Raw genomic sequence first — 23,489 nt, forward strand, 5'->3', positions numbered from 1 at the left:
CTACTTACAGACAAATACTCCCCCCACACACCACACACACACACACACACACACACACACACACACACACACACACACACACACACACACACACACACACACACACACACACACACACACACACACACACACACACACACACACACACACACACCACACACACACACACACACACACACCACACACACACACTCTCTCTGACAGTGACCTGAGCTTCGTGGCCTACTAGCCATTGTTGATATTATCCCTGGGTCCCAGAGGTGCTAGCAGCCCGGTCTCTTGTAGCACGGTGAGCGCCCACATCCTGACCGACCGGATTTGTTATTTTGTACGCACTCCAACCCTCCAACCTGCGCCAGGCCAGGAACTTCCAGTCACAGAGAATAGTTATAAAGCCCTGGCCACCGGAGGTTAACCCCCGCCCCGCCGCACGGCCAAAAGGAGCTCATTTTAAAACAATAACATTCAGATCAGCAGAGCCTCCTCAGGGAGGCCCAGCCCAGCAACCCCAGCCCCCGTGCAGCGCAGCGATGACCAGATCTGTTTGTCTTGACAACTGCTGCTGTCCGTAGGGCTAGGCTATGGTACTGTAGAGAGAGGACGGCCCGGCCAGACACACACTCTCACACACACGCATGCACACACACACACCACAGGATGCTATAGAGAGTGAAACGCAGGCACCCAGGTGCAACACACTGGAAAACATTATCTCAGGTGAAGGCTGTCATCAGTACAGCGTAGACTATGAGTCATGGCTTTTTTTGATGACAAAAAAGAACTGTTGTGGGGGAAGATTTTTATATTTACAGTAATATTGGCAGAAATATACTCCCATTATATTATCCCCCTGTCAACTGAAAACTATAATGGCGACTAATGTGACAGGTAAAAGGAATTAAACTGCTTTTGAGCTGTGATCCAGTTGTGTGTATCCAGTGCCACCTTCAATCAGTGTGCTAAGATTAACCAAATACCTTCATGGATTACAACAAGTTAGTCTTCATGCTAATCCGGAGTTGACACAGTCCATTTTTTTTACAGCATACTTGGAGTACTGTACCAACTGTCCCTGTACAGTAACATGAGTATGTGTTAATACACTGTAGCACTACTGGATGAGAACAGAGCAAACAGATCTTCCGATGGGGACAGATTTTGATATGAATTTAGCTGGTGAAGTACCCAGACGAAAGCTGGTGTGGTGAAACTCCTCTACATCCATGATCTCACGAGAACCAATGTGAGGGAGACCTGTGTTCTGAGCGTAAATAATATATTTTCAATGGTCTGCCAGTCTACTGATGAGGAGAGAGGCCTTGCTGTTGGAACAAGGTTAGAGTAATAACAGATTGCACTGGTAGGACTACTGGCAGAGATACATGCCAGCATAGATTTATTGAGAAAACAGAGATGGTGACTGGAAAATGACACAGGGTAAGAAATGCAGAACTACCTAACAGAAAGGCAGAGCACAGTGAGGAAATAGTGGTGAGACTGGGACTGGGAGTACTATGAATGGTTCTAAGGTTATATTTGTGGATTATTCAATGCCCGAGAACAGTTGAGAAAGTGTCTTGCTCTCTGCTCACGCCGGCAAAAACTACTGTATGCGTTTTAACAGCTAAAAACCTACTGTTTTCGACGACGCCCCAGTGTAGCTCCCCTGTGACAGTGCCTCTCATTGAACCTTAACCAAGCATTGACTAGGGGATGGAATAAAATATATTACATGTTAATTGTGCTTTACTTTGCCATCCACTTTACTCTGTATTAAMTCTGTCATAAAGAATGCCTACAGACAGTTTTAAAAGGGCCTCTATACCTTAAATGCCTGGAGACTATGGCCATTTTGTTCTCTGGTCCCTATCCCCAAGAGCGAACTGGCTGCCCAGAGCAAGGGCAAGTAATGTCTTCTCAATAAAGACAGCATCAGCGAAGAGAGGCCGACTTTTTACTTTCAAAGCTCTTTCCATTCAATTATAATGAGACTGTCCTTTCAAGTGACATGAGGGGAAACTATGAAATGGCCATAAAACTGTTCAAATCCACATTCGTATTTTACAGTTCTTCTAATTAGGATTCACATTTCCCAATGGAGGATTTCACTCTGCCCTCTTCACAGTTTTCTATTGTAATTTCACTTTTAACACAGTATTGAGATTTATAGGTCATATGTTTTGACAGAATAGMATTGCAGATACATTTTCACATGCTCAATTGATGCAGACATTTACGATTTAAACTGTTTGATGTGTCATACCAGAACATTATAAAATAGAGGAAAGTCGTGAAATTACATTTAGGTACACATTGTTAGCTTCATACTTGTGTATTTACAAGAGCTAAAGTATCCGTGTGTTTTAATGACTATTACAACTAAACACTTATATACTTATATTGTAATGGATTTCCTCTTCGTCTGAGGAGGAGTAGCAAGGATCGGACCAATGTGCAGCGTGGTAAGTGTCCATAATAGATTTTTAATAAATCAAAATGAACACAGAACAAAAATAACAAAACACGAACAAACAACCGAAACAGTCCCGTATGGTGCAAACACTGAAACAGGAAACAACCACCCACAAAACACAATAGAAAACAGGCTACCTAAATATGGCTCCCAATCAGAGACAACGACTGACACCTGCCTCTGATTGAGAACCATACTAGGCCAAACACATAGAAATATAACAGAACAAAACATAGAAAAACAACATAGAATGCCCATCCAACCCGCTCCTGACCAACTAAAATAAAGACATAAAAAAGGAACTAAGGTCAGAACGTGACAGTACCCCCTCTCCCCCAAAGGTGCGGACTCCGGCCGCAAAACCTGAACCTATAGGGGGGTCTGGGTGGGCATTTCACCGCGGTGGCGGCTCTGGTGCGGGACGTGGACCCCACTCCACCATAGTCTTGGCCCACTTATGTGGCGCCTTTGGAGCGGCGACCCTCGCCGCCGACCTCGGACTGGGGACCCTTTCAACAGGCCCCGAATAGACGGGAGACTCCGGCAGCGCCGGACAGGCGGGAGACTCCGGCAGCGCCGGAGTGAAGGGCGACTCCGTCACGCCGGAGTGATGGCTGCTCTGACTGGCGGAGACTCTGCTGCCCACGGTCTGCTCTACTGACGGGAGACTCTGGCTGCTCCCGAAGGGAGGGAGGACTCTGGCTGCTCCCGACAGGAGGGAGACTCTGGCTGCTCCCGACAGGAGGGGCAGACTCTGGCTGCTCCCGACAGGTGGAGACTCTGGCTGCTCCCGACAGGTGGGAGACTCTGGCTGCTCCCGACAGGTGGGAGACTCTGGCTGCTCCCGACAGGTGGGAGACTCTGGCTGCTCCCGACAGGTGGGAGACTCTGGCTGCTCCCGACAGTGGGAGACTCTGGCTGCTCCCGACAGGTGGGAGACTCTGGCTGCCCCGGCAGGAGGAGACTCTGGCTGCCTCCGGACAGGAGGGAGACTCTGGCTGCTCCGGAGAGGAGGGAGACTCTGGCTGCTCCGGACAGGAGGCGTTGCTGGAGGCTCCGGACTGACGTCCTCTCGTTGGAGGCCTTCATGGCCATGGATCCTACCGGAGGCTTCGTGCCAATGGATCTTCACTGGAGGCTCTTCAGGTCCATGGATCCTCACAGGAGGCTTCGTGCCCATGGATCATCACTGGAGGCTTCGTGCCATGGAATCATCACTGGAGGCTTCTTGCCATGGATCATCACTGGAGGCTTCGTGCCATGGATTATCACTGGAGGCTTCTTGCCATGGATTATCACTGGAGGCTTCGTGCCATGGATTATCACTGGAGGCTTCTTGCCATGGATTATCACTGGATTGGAGAGACACACAGAAGGCCTGGCTCTGGGAGAAGGCACAAGACTCACCAGGCTGGGGAGACATGCAGGAGGCCTTGTCCTTGGCCGAGGCACCGGATGCACTGGACTGTGGAGGCACACTGGCGGTCTCGAGCGCAGAGCTAGCACCACTCGTCCTGGCTGGATCCCCCCGGTAGCCCGGCAAGTGCGGGGAGTTGGAACAGGCCGCACTGGGCTGTGCTGGTGAACTGGAGACACCGTGCGTAGGGCTGGTGCAGTATACCCCGGGCCGAGGAGACGCACTGGAGACCAGATGCGCTGAGCCGGCATCATCCCTCCTGGCTCGATGCCCACTGTAGCCCGGCCGATTCGAGGAGCTGCAATGTAGCGCACCGGGCTATGCGTGCGCACTGGGGACATYGTGCGCTCCCCCGCATAACACGGTGCCTGCCCAGTCACTCTCTCGCCACGGTAAGCACGGGGAGTTGACTCAGGTCTCCTACCTGAGTCCGCCAATCTACCCATGTGCCACCCCCAAAAAAATTCTGGGGCTGCCTCTCGTGCCCGTTACCTCGCGCCAATTCCTCGTAGTGGCGCCGCTCCGCTCTAGCTGCCTCCAGCTCCTCTTTCGGACGGCGATACTCCCCCGGCTGTGCCCAGGGTCCTTTGCCGTCCAAAATTTCCTACCATGTCCAGGAGTCCAGAACCCTCTGCTCCTGGTTACCACGCTGCTTGGTCCTTTTCTGGTGGGTGGTTCTGTAACGAATTTCCTCTTCGTCTGAGGAGGTGTAGCAAGGATCGGACCAATGTGCAGCGTGGTAAGTGTCCATAATAGATTTTTAATAAATCAAAATGAACACAGAACAAAAATAACAAAACACGAACAAACAACCGAAACAGTCCCGTATGGTGAAAACACTGAAACAGGAAACAACCACCCACAAAACACAATAGAAAACAGGCTACCTAAATATGGCTCCCAATCAGAGACAACGACTGACACCTGCCTCTGATTGAGAACCATACTAGGCCAAACACATAGAAATATAACAGAACAAAACATAGAAAAACAACATAGAATGCCCACCCCAACTCACGCCCTAACCAACTCAAATAAAGACATAAAAAAGGAACTAAGGTCAGAACGTGACATATATACTGTAGACATTCACTTACACAGACAACAACCAATATGGAAATGAAAACTTTGCATTGGTCAAACTCTACCCTGGAATAGGCCAGGAGGTCAACAACTGGTTAACCAAGATGACCTCACCGGGCCAGAATGAAGAGTGAATGAAGACTGGGTCTGGCCTGTCCTGCGGTGAGGGAGGTAGCTCCCTCTGGTAGCTAAGGGGAAAAGCTTCTGTCCTTCTATGCTGACTGAGTGCAGTGCCAGGCACCAGAGAATTAACTGTGACCCCACTAAGTTCCATACAAGCAAGTCAAAGCTGGAGTGGAGGAAATGAAAGTAAGTGGAAAGTTTCGAGACATAAATATCATACCACACTTCAAAAATAAAATCTGACCAAATAAACCAGAGCTATATAATATTGTATGAATAATTGTTTTAAACAATGGAGAGAATGAGAGAATGACATACACAAGCACTTCATTACAATATACTGTACAAATTCTAATTCAGGACTAGTGAAATGCTATTGAGATCAATCGCCATGGTGACTATACAAATAAGGTAAATAGGCAGAATTGCGGCTGATATTTATGTAACCTATCGCTTCAATCCACTTAGCCTGAGAAGAGTGTCATCTACCTTCATATGCCACAATAAAAACCTGCTTAGCTAAGGTTAACGACCTTCCATTGAGGATAATAAACCTCCGTGGGAGGTTTGTTTACATGTTTTATAGACAGGCAGACCACTCAATCAGGCAGGTTGGCACTGGCAGGGGTCATTTTCTATCATACAATACAGTTGRTAGGTGTCTCACYCACCTTCAAAAACACAGTTTATATTTACCCATGACTCAAATGTCAACACAGGGACAGTCTGGACTTTAAGCCAGACATATTTGAATTAGAGAAAGATCTGGAGCAGGCTTTGATGTGCCTCTGACATAAATAGAGCTACAATTTAGCACACAAACACAATGTTGCCGCTGCCAAGCAAGTTGTGTGTCAGGAAAAAAACGTTATTTCTGCATTGTCATTCAACACTGGGCACACACTGGTTGAATCAACGTTGTTTCCATGTCATTTCAACCATTGTGGAATAGAYGTTGATTTGACATCTGTGACACCAGTGGGACATGTGAGATCTTGTTCTGGGTGCTAAGATTATCATTGTCCAGTACAAACTGCAGTTTAAGTGAGCTGAGATCCCAGGATATTACAGACAGCCCTACATGGGGAGAAGAATTAGAGGGCTTCTTTGGTGCAGCTCCAGAACCGTGCTGCTATTGAGCCATCACTACTTACAGCTTTCTCCCATTGAAGCGCCAGGTAAGACAACATGTCTCAAGAGATCACAGCCTCTCACATCTGGTCAGTTCAAAAACATCTGGACGTAACTCACAAATAATTGCTTCCTCTCAAAAAGAAAAAAAGATGTGCGCATTATAGAATCATTCATCACCGGATATAGCTCACGCTGCATCCATAGAGAAATCAGTAAAGACAAAACATTTTGTTACGAACAATTCAATCCTCATGAACATGTAGAATTGAAATACATGCAAGACTATTTGCTATTTCATTATAAGACATATGCATCAATACGAGATTTAATATTTGATCAAACCTTCCATACAATACAATATTGTCACGTTCTGACCTTTATTTCCTTTGTTTTGTCTTTATTTAGTATGGTCAGGGCGTGAGTTGGGGTGGGCAGTCTATGTGTGTTTTTTTATGTTGGGGTTTTGAGTTCGGCCTGGTATGGTTCTCAATCAGAGGCAGCTGTCTATCGTTGTCCCTGATCGAGAATCATACTTAGGTAACCTGGGTTTCACTTTTGGTTTGTGGGTGTTTGTTTCCGTGTGTGTGTTTGTTTGCCACACGGTACTGTTTCGTTTTGTTCACATCATTTTATTGTTTTGTTCCAGTGTTCAGTTTGTTTATTAAAAAGACATCAACACTTACCACGCTGCACCTTGGTCCGATCCTTCTTCCACCACAGACGATCGTTACAAATATTTACACAAAAATACAAGTACAACTACTTCCCAATACTTTTAAATACGTGCGTTTCATTTATCTTGACCAGCTTGTTTCGGTAACACTGTAATTGAAAGGGGTGTACATAAGGCATTCATAACACCTTTATGAAACCAGTCATAACAAATCTGGGACTGTTATGACTGTTGTGAATGTCTTACGTATAACCCTCTTCAAGTAAAGTGTGACCCTTGCTTCTCATTGGTTCCATTGTACCTGGCAAGCTAAATCAAGTGCACCTCAAGTATTTGACATACTGTATGTATTTGACCCAGGTCAGGAGCTAACCCAGACTGATGGCCTTACCGTGAGCAAAGCGATGGACCCAGTAGTAGCTGAAGTCCACCGCTAGGAAAGCCAGCCACCATGCCCAGGCAGAGTCCCAGGGTAGCTCCAGTAGACGCAAGTTGTCCCACACGTAGATGTAAGTGGTTATTTCAAAACCTCTTGCAAATAGCCTGGGAAAAAAGGACAAATGTATTTAGATAAGCACACAGATTCTCCACAATACATTTCAGGTGCAAAGTTAGAGGATCTTACAGTATACAAAAATAAATGGTACATATACAGCCATACATTATCATAAGAGACGAACTGCTGTTATTACTTTTCTATAGAACAAATTAAGCCAAGTCCTGGACTAAAAAGCTACTTCTATGGAGAGTCTCCATTGATCATTATTTTTAGTTTAACACAAGGCTTAAGCTTCCCTATAGCAATTCTAGAAACATACCAGAAAGTTATAGTTTACTCACGTGGGCATTCTGGAAATAATACCAGCTGACACTGAGGTGACGACGTCACTGACGCAGGCCAATGGGGTTCCATCCTTCAGCAGGCTCACCACCAGCTCTACAACCATCAAGCCCATAAAGAACGGGGTGGCCTGTAGTCACAAGCAAAGGAGAACAAATACGAATCAACAGTCCAAGCACAATGAAAACTTCACCACTTTTATGTCTTGTGTTTCCTTGAACGCTTACAGTAACCTCACATGTTTGACTTGGAAAACGAACAAGATGACATGTGGTTAAAAGGTCTTTCATGTCTTGTGATGCATGATGTTTCCCTGATGGCTCTATGGTGAAGCTACACAGGGATAGTCACATATCATCTCTCTCTGAGGATTTATTTCAGCTTCCAGTGGAGAAGAAAACACTTGAACAACCCATACAAATAATATTTGGAGGAACCTTTCATTTCAATAGGTCCCGTTACATCACATGACAGTTCAGACTGAAAACATGTATACCTGATGTGTCTGAATATTATCCATCCATATATAATAAGTAATATACAAAAGTGGACCATGTTTGTAAAATGTATATACTATGTTCATGTAACAAAGGGAAAATATTTTTTTTTTTAAAGATGCTGTATAAACAAAGTTATTATTTTGTCCTCCGATTAGGGCAATTTTTGGATAGGCCAAAAAACAAAAACATTTATGTCTTCATATGGCTAAAGTTATTCTATTCTATTATTTTGTATTCCATTCTATAAGTATGCTACATACAGTATCTGCTGCATTAGGTATTATCTAGGTGTGGAGTATGCAAGAACAGAATGAGAGGTACTAGGTACTAGGAAGTTACTAGAGGTTACCAAAAATGGTTTCCATCATGTCATAATTCTGACTTGAACAGTGTGTTGGATCTGTTGGCTAGTATTAGCAAATGACCATGTCACTCCTGTGATTGACCTGACCTGGTCACCTAAACCTTCATGTGGTCACATGACTGCATCCAGGGAGTGTGTGTGCAATGTGGATCGCGAGGTGTAGACCTGGAGGTGGAATAGGATGTGTGTGTGTGTGTGTTGGGGCGAGTTGGAGGACCACGAGGGACCGACGATCACACGCTACACTCCAACATCTGGCAGAGGACTTGACGGACTGCATTTAACAAATGGGCTCAGAGCACAAGCACTCTCTCTCCAAACCCACTGACTGAGAGAGAGATTATCATTTTGGATTCTGGCTTGAACATTCCCTCTTTTTCTCATGTCTAGAGTATTGTTTTACCTCGTCAGGGCTGTGTTCTTGACAGCTTTCCACTTTATTTGGGAAGGAATTCAGGTTCTCATGCCATGTGAAAAAGCGGACGCCGAGGGAATGGGTTGTTTTGGACTTTAAAAAATACTTCTTAATTAACGTGTGTGTTTGACCTTCACAATCACTGTGTTTACTCTGTGTGGCATTTTCCTCCAAACAACAGGACAAATGAAAACAAGTCCTATGAAGGCTGTAACATACTTTGGGCTTGTGAAAATTGTCAAGGGAGTTGTATATAAATCTCTGTTTTTGGTCTTAGATCTTGCAAGGCAAATGACATTTGTGGAACAGATGTTAGTATTATCCCAAATGGGGCCATTTTTATCAGGTTGTAGATGAGTGAAGTTAGCCACGAATGTGTGAGGGGGAAGACACAAACCCTGTACACTCTTATGAGAGTATGTCCACTTTGTCCTAAAGTAACAGGTAGAATGTATCTTATTGCAACTGGATAATCAATTAAACTATGGCATGAATTAAATCGGACAAGCAATGTTTATGCAGTGTTTTTATTTATAAACATATTTACATACTGTGCTATGATGATAATCACGCTATACTGGGGTTCAACAGACCAGCGGCTTTTGTAGAGGGACAAGTAATGATGCTTTGTGGGTGACATTTGTTAATGTGATCAGAGGGTCCCAAGTTTGAGCCCAGATTGGGACAAGGAACGGGATGGAAGCAAGACTGTTACAGGTGAGCTAGTTTGCTACAGCAGGAAAATAATACTGCAGAAACAGGAAATGTGGATTATAATTAATGGCCATTTTTGTAGGGTTTGATACATTTTTTGTAAGGGAAAATCAAGAATGAAATTTCAAAGTGGAAATTACAAACTTCAGAAGCCTTTTTAAGCCTCATACACACTGCCAGTTTTACATTTCCTGCATTGCATGAAAGTTCTCCTGCAACATGGTGATCAATTAAGATCCTACACCTGTACATACAGTCAACCAAAACACAGACTAGTGCACGGAGTGATGACTACATCACAAACAACAACCAGCACCGAAACAAGAGTGACACACCCATGCAAACATCATATTAAACTCTGTAACAATACTGTAGTAAATTAGGTTATTTCATTACAGTTTGTTTGGAGCAGGATTAACACACTGAGGAGTCCTGCTGTTTGGATAATTGTTTTTTCTCTATYCATATGACTTTATAGAAGCCTGTTAAAATGTGAGCTTTATCCCTCAAATAACAACCGTGCTGATTTTAGGATTTTGTTAAACCTTTATCATCCAGATGTCCCATTAAAAAGTATTGGTGCGTTCTGTTATTTTGCACTGGGTGCTCTTGAGTCAAAAGTGGTCCTAAAATTCAACAATATTTAACAGACATTCCCCCATTGGACTGAAAAGGGCACACCTCCCCACACTCATGAGCAAACACATATTGTTTGTCTAAAACTAAGGATTTGTTAGAGAATTTGAAAATAAATGTACTAATATCATATCATGTGAAAATATGAACCATACAGCCAAAACTCAAGTCCATATATGACATAAACATTAACAGCAACTAAACTTCTATTGTTATGCAATAGGTCTATGGAATCAAGAGATTACTGCAGAAACCTGTGTAGCGACTTTGTCACTCTATAGCACCACTTCCCTGACAGTTCCTACAGGGTTTGTGAGTTGTTTGTGACCATCTTTGTGAAGATTTATGAATATACAGTAGCATATATGATATCATTCAAACTAAGTGTGCAGACTTTATTTCGCTATGTTTAGACATTTCAAGTGTGTCACTCCTAGCATGAGCGGCACAATATCGATTATCAAAAAAACACAAAACACATCAAAGCGCTCCAGCGTTTTCAACAACGAACTCACCTGTTGAACATATGGCGGGACATCCTCCACATTTTCAAATGATGATTCGTTCGGTGTGACAATGTAAAACATGGACCGAATTCCCTTGGTCAATGAGACTACGTCCATGAATTGCGCCATTGTATGCGCCGTCAATCTGTCAATCCCTCTACCCAAGGTGATGCTAAACCGATCGTCTGGGGAATTTTAACTACCGGGTGATACTCGCACAGTCATCAAACGTCATTTGAACTGTGAGATAACTGTGTCGTTTTATTGCACTCTCCAGAGGCGGGATACAGTAAGTGGATCATAGGTGTCACGCCCTGGCATTAGTTATCTTTGTTTTATTTATTATTTTAGTTAGGTCAGGGTGTGACATGGGGGATGTAGGTGTTTTTGTCATATCTAGGGKTTTTTTATGTTTATGGGGCGTTACCTGGTCTAGGTGTTTGTATGTCTATGGCTGCCTAGATTGGTTCTCAATTAGAGGCAGCTGTTTATCATTGTCTCTGATTTGGAACCATATTTAGGCAGCCATATTCATTGGGTATGTCGTGGGTGATTGTCTATGTCTAGTTGCCTGTGTTTGCACTTTTGTATGATAGCGTCACGGTCGTTTTGTTATTTTGTATAGTTTGTTTAGTGTTCATCTTCATAAATAAATAGAAGATGTATTCATATCACGCTGCGCCTTGTTCCTCCTCTCTTCCACCATACGACGAACGTGACAATAGGTCAGGTGCGGGGTTGGTTGTTTTGTCTCAGGAATAACAATGCCTTCAGCTGCCATTACATCTTACCATAGTATCAATTACATAAATGAAAAGATAACAACAAGTAAGTCTGGTGGTTTTTCATATATATTATGAACAAACCAGCTGACATTGTCAGACCATTCTGTCTGTGGTCTGTCTTTACTCTTACGTTCCATTGATTTGCATGTCATGGATAATTGTTAGGTATCGAATAGTGAAGCTCTATTAGTTCACATGAAATGTAATTAGCCTATTAATTTATGTTACAATATGTAAACGTTTTTCTTGCTGGAGAGGAGAGGCATTTTCGAAAAGGAGAATGTTGCATCACCTGACATGAAAAGAAGGCAGAGAGCATTAAATAATGAACTGCGCATAAAGAAGATAATGGAGAGATGGGTGACATTTGGTGTACAAACTGGGAGCAGTTATCAGTTTTAGAAATCCTAATTGGAAAAAAATTATTGCATGGGTGATTGCGCATTTAATTTAAAGGTTCAATGCAGCTGTTTTTTTAATCAAAATATTTAAATCATTTCTGGGTAACAATTAAGTAGCTTTTTAGTTAAAAAAAAWTGTTTTTTTGCTAGAACTGTCTGGGAGTGGTCTGAGTGGGGAGGGGAAAACTGAAAAAGAGCTGTTATTGGGAAAGGTTTGGGATGCTCTTTGCTATTGGTCTATTAACCAACGTACTGCCTGGTGATGTCACCAGGCAAACCTAAACTCCTGCCCATGTAAACCTACTGATTAGAAAGTCTGTGTATATTGTATTTTCAACCAGCAACTATCAGGAAATAACACTGATCAAATTTCTTCACACTTTTACAGTGTTAGTTTCATCAGCTGTTGTACAATATGATACAAAACAAAGTAAAACAGAATTTTGACTGCACTGTGCCTTTAATAGGTACAGTATGATTGTAATTGATTCATACTGTTTCATCATGTTTACCACACAGTTAGCTTTTGGTCAAAACTACACTTTATTGCTATCTTGCACTAAAAAGTTCACAGTCTCCAAAATATTGTTCTAGCTCCAAATTAGAATGCACACTCACATTGTGGTGAAAAGGAGATCAAGTCTTGAAATTATTCTGTGATTTTGTAATAGAATATGATCCTTTCGCAGGTTCTCCTGTGGGGCTTTGGCAAAAGTCCTAAGTACCGACACTGCCTTGAGGAAAAGGTGAATTAGCCATGCACCCCATCAACAGCTCTCTACACGTTGGCTAATGTTTCATTCATGTCAGTTCACAGCATAGTCSTACATTAACCTGGATTCCTGTGGATGGGAGGCATCGTGAAGTTATTCAACCCAACGTGAATTAGATCTGAGAAGCATTTCAGTAGAACCTCTGTTCGTGCAATATTCAGTAAGTTTTGTTTACAAATACCAGTCAGGCAGAAGAAAATGATCACTAAGAAACATCAGAAACGTTTATTACTGTGTGAGTGGTATAGTGTGTATTAGAAATTATTGCTAGAGCGAAGGTAAGAAAATTACAGATAATTAAGTTCAGAGTATACTGTATATTAGCTGAGCAAATTTGATTCTCCTGCACACTTGATAATAATTCGATTACATCGCAATTTTTATGACATACAGTAGAAACCAATTGAGGCAAGTGTTCAACAGTGCAAATCAAAAGCATGAACTTGCCCCTTTTTCAATGTAAGACACACAACATGGAATGTTCATAACAATTCGGCCAATTCTGAATCTGTCCTAATATTCAAAGAATATTTTCTGCTTCCAAGAGCAGTGTTGAGTGGAGGCACRTTCGTAACGTATGCTTAATGTGCATTGACCTTTTGCAATATCTCATATTCCTGCGTTGGGTTCGCAGTTCTTGAAACATATTGGTGATCTTAGTTTGGTTTAACCAACGTCCTAACATGTATCTTCTTAGATCAAGTAACACACGTCATTTCTTTGTACATTTGTACACATTTATTTAGCATCGTTGAACTTTGCTAACGACGACCAGATAACATGTCCTTTTAAGGACGTTCCTGAGATGTGAGGCTGAACCCACTTTGCGTAGGAGTGGCCTGCTGCTGTGCATCATAAGTGAGCATGCTCAGAACTCTGGTCGCTTTCGTGACTGTCCTCATTGGCCAGGGAGTCTGTGGAGTGATGAAGAGCCGCTAAGCTGGAGAATTCGGATGGCAGCAATGTCCCCTTTTTCACGTTCACCGGTTCCTTTTCCCTCGCTACAGCCCCCTGTTGACCTCCTTTTACTCGTTTCCACTTCATCCTCCTGTTCTGGAACCACACCTTTACCTGTGGAACAACCACAAAAGACAAGTTGAGTTATTCTAAAAAAGAACAGCAAAATGGTAGGGTGGGGGGGTACATTTTGCATAGCTGGAGACTGTTACGAATACTGAGTAGAGTCCTATTAAAAGACTATTAAAAGACCTGGATATTGATCAAATGGTAAGCCTGACACTTGATACAGGCGCTGCTGTAAAGGTTTGGCAGCTATTTCTATACTCTAGCAGTGATAATGTGCTGATGTACTGTCACATTCCCTGGCATCAAGACGCTGCTTCCTCTTTTCCCTGACTCGACAACTCCAGTATTTACGTCTCCCAAAATGATGATTAGGTTGTTGCTTAAAAAGGTTTACGTAGCGGATCGGGTTCGAGTAGACGTGAAAGTCAACACTGACTGGGTTCTGGATGAGTCTCTCTTTCTCTCCTTACGTTTGGATGGTTTATTTTGGTGGGTGTCATGCTGTGGGGCCTAGCTGGGTCACATGGGCAGGAAGTCACTTGATTTTACACACGTTTGTCTTAAACCTTCAGCGATACATGCCATGCTGACGATCACATCAGTGGTGGTGATTGATATTTTTTCGGCCCATATGATAGCACATCAGAAGGGCACGTGTGAGCTGTGGCACACCTGCACAAGCTTGCCTTCAAAGCCTTTGCCACCTGAATACAGCCTATAGCTCAATGGGGATGCATGCATTTTGTTGCTATTTTGTTGCTATGTTACCTAATATACAGTACCAGTCAAAAGTTTGGACACACATACTTATTCAAGGGTTTTTCTTTATTTTTACTATTTTCAAATTAGTAGAATAATACTGATGAGTTGGACTGCAGAGTGAAGGAAAAGTAGCCAACAAATGCTCAGCATATGTGGGAACTCCTTCAAGACTATTTGAAAAGAATTCCAGGTGAAGCTGGTTGAGAGAATGCCAAGAGTGTGCAAAGCTGTCATCAAGGCAAAGGGTGGCTACTTTGACGAATCTAAAATATAAAATATGTTTAGATTTGTTTAACACTTTTTTGGTTACTACATRAWTGCACATGTGTTATTTCATAGTTTTGATGTCTTCACTATTATTCTACAATGTAGAAAATAGTAAACATAAAGAAAAACCCTTGAATGAGTAGGTGTGTCCAAACTTTTGACTGGTACTGTACATGTTTGTGATATATAACCTATCAAGGTATTTTTAGTTCAGCGACCAATTTCCCATTTGTCATTGTGTCAATGAGTCCAGTCCCATTGAGTTTCATAGTTATAAAATCCCTATCAGGTTGACGGGTAGAGTTCCAACCCTGGCCACCCAGATTTCCTACTGTCATTACTGTAAGTGGATCGTCCTTAAAATACATCTGCAAGCTTGCACTTTTCACTCCTGTTATTGATAGTGCAGTAAGGCAAGGCGCATGTCACCGAGTTTGTTGTCACATGGCTACTGTACAGTACATGTTATTTCTACTAATGCTATCATCAGTTGGCTAATGACTCAATTACTTATAATGTTATTATTATGACTGGTTTGTATGGGTTGTTTTGCAGTCATATTTGTTACAAGAAATGAGTTTCCATGTTACTGAAGGTAAGACACAGGCCTGTCCGAGTCATGTTATGCTTTAGGGATCATGTTGAATCTCTGGAATAACAGGTTCTCTAAGAGTTGGTTATGAATTTGAAATTGACATCAGAAAAATATTGAATGTTCTAAGCGCAATATAAGTACTCCAAAACTGTACATAATTACTAGGCTGTTATGGGGTAATTACATAATTACTTCATGGAATAACCCAATGGTATTCACTGTGGTAAGGGTGATGTAATGTAAAGTGTGGCCATTATTTAATGTTACATTAATGTTTAGATGGTAGGCATAATATTTTTTATCTTAGTTTATTTGGGTATTACATTGAAGCACTTTGTCGAAAATCGAAAACTTAAGTTTTAAGGTTTTGAGTCTCCGATGTTACGTAAGAAACATATACTGTCAGGAACCAGTCTGTTCTATCCATTTAATCCCTACTGTATATAACAAACTACCTACAGCCAGATGTATGCCACATGTGACATATCGCTTCTCTCTGACACCCCAAATAGGTGTTACAGAACAATGTACGATGTTTCCTTCCCCGCAATTTGTCTTCATTTATTTATTTCATGTGACTGTGTTTACAGCGGCCCCTCTGCCTACGCTCTGAGACTAATTTGTCCTAGCTGGGGGAAACAGGAAGTGACTTGCTAGACAGCACCTCCTGCTTTTGTGCCTGTCTCCATTACGTGACTGTAGACTGACTGAAAGAATAGACCCAAATATCTGGAATATGATAGTCCCTCTTCACAGTCACAGCTGGAGCACAACAGCACACAAACCAGAAGTTCTAAAGTTAGGGAAACACTGTTGTTCCGAAAACCTCTGTATGGTCTGACTGAGGCAGTCTTTTCCCACCACCCGGCATTAATGCATTATGCGGTCAATATGTTTGAACCCAAAAGGATAAGTGGGAGAATGAGGTTAGAGTGGTGACATTACATACTTGTCTCTCTGTGAGATCGAGGTTGACTGCTATCTCATAGCGCCTCAGTCTCGTCAGATAGTTGTGATGGGCGAACTCGGCCTCCAGCTCACGGATTTGCTCCTTGGTGAACGCCGTCCGCTCCTTCCTGGGTTTGCTGCTCACATCTGACTTGTAATTCCCGTCTTGGGACTCTGAAATCAAACACGGCACTCATTCTTTTCTATCCAGTCAGGGAGATTATACTCAAAGAAAATAATGATAAAATGAGTACTATATGGCAGGTGCAAGCCAGAGACACAAATACAGGCAGAGGAGGGAAGGAGTCAGGTATGGGAAACAATGGGAGCTGCCAATCACCTTTTATTGTTGCGGCATTGTTTATGCACACTGTAAGTGGCTGGGAGGACCCAGAAGCGTCTACACATGTGCCTGTTTCTGGCAGCTGTGCTCTCACACACAGTGGGCTGGCTCCTAYTCTTTCCAATGTGGAGTTCATTTGTCTTACTGTTAATGGAATCGGCTGCTACCCTCGTAGTTTTAATATGGAACGAAACAGCTCTGCAGGATGTGTGAAAATATATTTCCTCAGTTTATTTACCTCCATTTTATAAGCGTCTCCTCTTTATGACTAACAAGCTGCCAACTCACAACAATTTGCAAAGGAGTATTTTTCAAATCTCTCGTTTAGATTTGGTGTTGTTTAATTTTGAACAATATTGTCAAACTTTTTAATTTACTGAGAATGGCTAGACTATGAGATGGACTATAGGGAGAGTATGTCAGTCTGGTTTTGACCTATGATTATGACATCATACACATAAGGACAAACTGTTACGATTCCCCAGATGAACATGAAGCAATGCAGGTACCTTTTTTTGCAACGATATGCAAATCTACCACCTGGTGATTAACTGGAGTGATGGGAGAAAATTGTTTTATTGAGACTTAAAGGATTTATTTGTTCAACCAATGTGGATTAAAAATCTACTTGTCATTCCCATTTTGTTTCAACCTCAGGAGAAGATATTGTTAAATTTTTATTTTTCACTGTTTCTCAGAAGGAACATGTTTTGCTAATTTGGTTCCCAAACGTTCCTATTGTGACCAGACTTTGTGGTTGGTCCGTTTGGATATGCTTCAGCTGCACATTGCACTTCAAGGCAACAGCGATTGCATGCTAATTCATCTGCGGTTCTGTTCTGCAGTCTGTGTTAATCCCAACAGGCGGTCCCAAATCCAAACTGTAAATAGGCTGGGAGTTTACAGGCCAGGGCCAGGCCAGGCACACCACTTCGCCACGTCACAGGAGACACTCAGAGAAGTTCTTACTGAAAAAGTGTCTCTTTCAAAATATTTTCTCACAGAAAAAAGCTTTCTTTCTCTTACTCTTCTTACTCTTTTTTTCGCCTCATAGAAAAAATAGAAGAATGGGAAATTATACAACTTTTGTTTGCAAAAAGCCATTCATCATTGATGTGGGAAAAGGGAAAGGAAAATTCCAAGCACATGGTGATATGTCATAGTGCGTAACTGGCATCCATGACAGGAATACACTGCAAATATATAATCCAGTTATTCCCACATAAATTATAAGACTTTCCTTACAGTGTGCTAAAGTAGCTGAAATTCTGTGCATCATTGTATGGTGAATAGAAAATGTCTCAACATGTTTCACCAAGGTGGGCCAACTGTCGGTGTGCCAGAGAGCAGGCCTCATTCAAACATACCTCTTAGATGTATTTACTCTCTGGTAAACACAGACATTGTGTAAGAATAAAGAATAACATGGCCAGCTGCTGGAGACCAGCGCAAAGCCGATTTAAAAAGAGTCCCAAGGTTTTACGACACAGCCACTACACCACAGCAATTAGGTCCTTGCTGGAACTTTCATCTCTCCACACAAAAGGGAATAATGGGAGGAAAATACAGAGCCCAGACACTGGGTAGTTTTAGGGCTCCCAAATGGTCTGAAGCCAGATCAGGGAACCCTTTCAAAAATAGTGTTGGTGTCCATGCCGACGTTTCTGACAGAGGGACTGCAAAAATGAAATGATTACACTTTTCACTCCTTTCGGTGTGACATTTTCAGTTCATTGGCCAATCATTTTGTAGATTTTGTTGAGGATTCTTATCTAGGGCAAACACAATTTCATTGTGACGTAGAATATTGTAATGCTAGATCTACCAAAATAACCTCAGCGTCAATAACGAAAATGGCAAAGCCATGCCTGAGTTAGTCCCTGAGCATCACTCAAAAATACACTCCACTATAACAAAATAGGATTCAAGCAATTACTATTACTTCATGTTTAAAATCTATTAACACTTTCCAAATAAATTTTGGTTACACTTTACTTAAAGCCTACATGTATACTGCATTATAATTCAGCTATAATAYACAGTAGGAGACTTGACATGAGCATGTATGATGACCCCCTACCAATGTCGCATAATTATATAATGATTTTGACCAGAAAACAGCAATTTTTGAGTCAGTAAAAACATTCAGCCATAGTGATATATAACATTATAAGCCTTTTTGTAAGACATTATGTACATGTGCATAACATAATGCATAAAGCACTATACCTGCAGGCTAAAGTGTTCCCAAACTTTCAAATCTGCCAGGTTGACCCCTAGCTCCCTCAGAGCTCCAGTATACCCCAAGAGGCCAGCCCAGGTTACACCAAACGGCACGGCCATATTCCCTCCAGGTGGGACCCTTAAAATTAGCAGGTTTCACAGAAACCAGACACCCAAATACCAGCCGGACCACTCGTCACGTGACAGTGTATACCCTGCAGGCCACCTTCAGGAAAAAATCACACTAAATGATTTGTATTTCTTGACYAGGAGAATGTTTTGCATGGAAATCTGGTTTCAAGTGTTTTATTATTGTTTTCGTATCCAATGTAAAGTTTCACAGGCGGATTTTACTCAGGTTTCAATCCAGATGGTGAAACCAAATCAGGGCTATCTCATCGAATTGGCAACACGGTGCTATTTGGACAGCTGATTGGATAAGCTAACTACGCTCAATAATCAGCATGATTGGTATTAGCGTGAAGAGAATGCAAGGCCCACGTAATGAGGCTGCAATAACCATTGGAACTAGGGAATTGAAATGAAGCTTGGGGGCCAAGTGTTAGTTTCCAAATGATTTGACCAAGGAGAACAGGAAATAGAGGATGTAGTTCTAAATTTGTGAATATATGAGAGGTTAGTATGGTCAAAACAAGAGCAGTATTATAAATAGTATTGACTGCCTTCGAAGTTGCGCTCTCTTAGCTTAGTAACTTTCTGTCGTTTCTCTGGCAATTTCAGCGTGGTGCTGCTACTCGTACAATGATTTGCATAATAATACAAAATAACATTCCCAACGTTTGAACAATTCTATAAGTCAGTTGTGTTAATCATTTCTATGCATCTTTTTGATATTCCTCTACATCCAAATACCATTGAGTCCTTATTTTGGTAACTACTTTTTTWAAATAGGATTGTTATAAGCCTCTGTACAATTATAAAGAAACCTATTTTATATGCCGTTGGTCTCTATGCTGCCCATTCATTTCAAACAGAAAGAATACACATTTAATTGCACACTTAAGCAGTTAAAGTCCCTGTGATTTTGTGAAAATGTTTCATCATCTGTTAGAATGAGTCATGTGTCCGAAGGGATCCATGACTGAAGTGGCCAACAGTAATCCTGTGTGAGTCAAGCGAAACAGGGCACTAACCACATAGTGAAAATATCAACCAAGTGTTCAAGTGGTGTGTACAGAACCACAGCCAGGTGACCCACACTGAGGGTGTTTAAACAGACAGAGGTCTAGGCCCAGTGCTGCAGGATGACATTCCAGTGACCCGGTCCAACGGCAGATACACTTTCCATGGAAAACTGATCAGTCCCTACTAATATGTTGACAACAAAATCTTTCCTTTAAAAAACACTTTAACACTTACAAAGTGCTTAATATCGATTAGAAAGGTTGAATAGTAAAAAGTTGATATATTAAAAAGATATTGGTATATTCAGAGTTATAAAGACACTGTTAGGCTATGAAATAATGTATAAATGCATGTTCCAGTTAACTTAATGTAATAAATTACCATATTTGTATTGCTTATATTTTGTCGATATTTATACACTTGCTGTGTATAAAGTKCATGGTCCTTTTCACAAACGTAGAAAATCTCAATGATTATGAAAGTCACGCCTGTACAGTATCTACTTGAGGTAAGTAACTCATTATTCCAAACCTTATCAATGCAATTAGACCATAATTGCACGTGTTCTTGTAATGCTGGCAAAACCTTTTTTTACRTTGCATATTAATAACTGCTCAATAGTGACTGACAAAGTCATCTTAATTTTAAATGTTTAGTAGCGAAGCACGAAAACATTAGCAGTAAAAATGTGTAAGGTTGGTTGATAGTTCATAMATTTTTTAGGACCATTGAATAAACTGGTAGGAAATAGAGAGTATGTTTCTCTGGAGGTTTGAAGGTTAAGTTTTTTTTATAAAATATTTTATTTAAAGACTATTAACATTGCAACAAATCTATTAAACTGTATATCAAATGGTTTACATAATGCTACTGTAACTCAAATTGTTCAATTGAATATATTTATTGATTCAACTTCCCAGTCTCTTTTAGTCAGTGCAATTTATAAAAATTACTGCATCAACAATAATCCTGGAACTAAGCGCACTCCACAGTAAGAAAAGCCTAAATCTTCTTGGGTGTTTAGTGTCATTCGAAGCACTGGTGTAGTCTTTTACAATCCATGACATTAATATTTTACAGTGAGCCTCAATTTCTGCCCCCTAAAATGTGTCGAAATGAAACAGATGGGATTTAGACCAAAACATGCCAGAAGTCTAATGCCCAACACAGAGTTATCGTCTGGCCTGCTCTCCTCTTTAGTCAACATACTGTAATTGCCCCTGTTCATGTCAGCCAACATCTACAAACCTCTCTTCAGACAATATTATACCACATTTTCTATCAGTGAAACATGAACTTCCCTCAATCCATCTCCATGGAAAGCCTTAGAAGTCTGAGTGATTATGGCGTTCTTGAAACCACACCATTAAGGTACAGTTAAGTTATACCCATCTTGAATAAATGCTCTACACGTGTATTAAATAATGTTTAGTATTTCAACTGTATGACAATTTATGAATAAGATAAAGATATGTAGCTTTAGTTTCCCACTTAAGTTGTGGAACATTATACTCAACCCATTTTTACATGCAGCTCACAAAATAAGGAAGAAAAAAGACAAATAAAAATAAATGTCAACCCAAAGGTCGATCTTTCCTCTCGTCTTACCTGAGCTGTCACTTTTCCTCTTGCCATTTCTCTTCTCTGCCTCAGCAGGTGACAGTGTCTGTCTTCCAAAGTCTGCAGGCACACAGTTGGCCCCCGTGGGGGTGCTGCTGCCCAGGTTGGGGGTGCTGGCACAGAGACTGTTCCTGCCAAGGGTGCCTAGGTCTGGGGGTGCGAGGGCACTGTCCTGGGCCGAGTGAGAGTGGGGGTGGGGGTGGCAGAGGTTGTGCCGGGAGCTCGTATTGCCAGGAGAGGGCATCTGTGGAATGTGCCAGCCGGCCTGGTGCTGAGGCGGGTGATGCTGCTGTTGCTGTGCCGGGTGATGCCCACGGTGATGGTGGTGATGCCCGCCAAACAGGCCCTCATCACCGGGATAGCCAGAGATGATGCAGGCCGAAGGGGAGGAGGTGGCGGTGGAAGAGGCCAGGTCAGGGTAGGAGACGTGATCCGTGCGTCCGTGGAGAGTCAGCGGAGACTGGGTGAAGGCAGGGTGCAGGGCCTGCACAGTGGCATGGGGGCTGCGGAGGCAGCCAAAGAGCGTGTGATCCATCGCATGCAAACACACAGCCCTCCAGAAAGATAAGGAGGGGGACAAAAAATGAAAGGTAACAAAAAAGTAAGCCAACTAAGTTAAAAAAAGGGGTCAAACAAAACACAGAATATCCAAAATCCACAACTTGTGCTCTTTTCTTAGCTCACCCCAAATTTGTCTCCTTGATAAGAGTTCGATAAAAAAGTTGTGTGTATGTCCGTGTGTGTGTTGAAAGGGGGCTCCAGTAATAATCCTGGGCATGCAGACAGTTGCCAGGCTGCGCAGGATAAACAGTGAACCCTAGATAAGCTGCCGGAGAGATTCTCAGATGACAGGAGAGAGAGGAGACTGGAGACCTGTGGAGTGGAGGGAAAGGTGGTTCCAAAGAACTGCAGTACGAGGGGAGCCGGCAGAGGGAACGTTATAAATAGGCTGTAACGTGAGAGGGAGGCTGGGTCACAGACTGCGTACACTGACCACATGCATATGATCGCCCTCCAAAAAGCACGGCACAATAAATCAGCACTATTAAAATGACTGGTGTCTCGGGAAAGAAGGCCATTTATTTTTCGACTTTCGCTATCTGACTCCTGGTGGCCCCTTTCTTCTTAGAAAATAGTCCATAATGTTTAAGATGATGATGGTGTTATGTGATAGGGTTGTATCATTTCATACGAGATGGGATGTAAAAATGTGAACAGACATGAGATAGGGTGTTGGTGTCAAGGGATAGCTCGTTATGTATTGTCTTACCTTTGTTGATATCGTTGTGAGGTTAGTTATGTTGAAGCACGTGTTGCTTTTTTTCCTTTGCAAAGCCATCTCATACTAGTATACCTCTGTATGCGTAGTTGGTATACACCTTAAAAACGTTTTACCACAGAATATACATATATATGGTATACAGTACCAGTCAGAGGTTTGGACACACCTACTCATCCAAGGGTTTTTCTTTATTTTTACTATTTTCTACATTGTAGAATAATACTTAAGACATCAAAACTATGAAATAACACATATGGAATCATGTAGTAACCAAAAAAGTGTTAAACAAATCTAAATATATTTTATATTTGAGAAAAAAAACAATGAAATAACACATGGAATCAAGTAGTAACCAAAAAACTCTTAAACAAATCAAAATATACTTTATATTTGAGGTTCTTCAAAGTAGCCAACCTTTGCCTTGATGACAGCTTCATGA

The 23,489-nt window shown here is 42.0% G+C and overlaps 2 protein-coding genes across 2 annotated transcripts in view; both read right to left on the reverse strand.

Annotated features, from left to right (window-relative positions):
- Window positions 1-11,122, reverse strand: part of agmo (alkylglycerol monooxygenase) — a 40,903-nt gene extending 29,781 nt beyond the window's left edge. The window contains 3 exon segments of the mRNA XM_023980061.2: window positions 7,295-7,446; window positions 7,744-7,874; window positions 10,889-11,122. Of these exon segments, the coding sequence (XP_023835829.1) occupies window positions 7,295-7,446; window positions 7,744-7,874; window positions 10,889-11,008 (403 nt within the window). The 5' untranslated portion in view covers window positions 11,009-11,122.
- A 2,471-nt stretch (window positions 11,123-13,593) lies between these two features.
- On the reverse strand, window positions 13,594-22,392 carry meox2a (mesenchyme homeobox 2a). The gene is made up of 3 exons (XM_023979807.2): window positions 21,757-22,392; window positions 16,438-16,610; window positions 13,594-13,909 (listed from the first exon to the last, which is right to left on the reverse strand). Exons 1-3 carry the CDS (start codon window positions 22,301-22,303, stop codon window positions 13,691-13,693), a joined length of 939 nt encoding a protein of 312 aa, XP_023835575.1. The 5' UTR covers window positions 22,304-22,392; the 3' UTR covers window positions 13,594-13,690.
- Window positions 22,393-23,489: the final 1,097 nt, after the last annotated feature.

This window comes from Salvelinus sp. IW2-2015, linkage group LG35, assembly GCF_002910315.2.
Source record: "Salvelinus sp. IW2-2015 linkage group LG35, ASM291031v2, whole genome shotgun sequence".
Classification (NCBI taxonomy): domain Eukaryota; kingdom Metazoa; phylum Chordata; class Actinopteri; order Salmoniformes; family Salmonidae; genus Salvelinus; species Salvelinus sp. IW2-2015.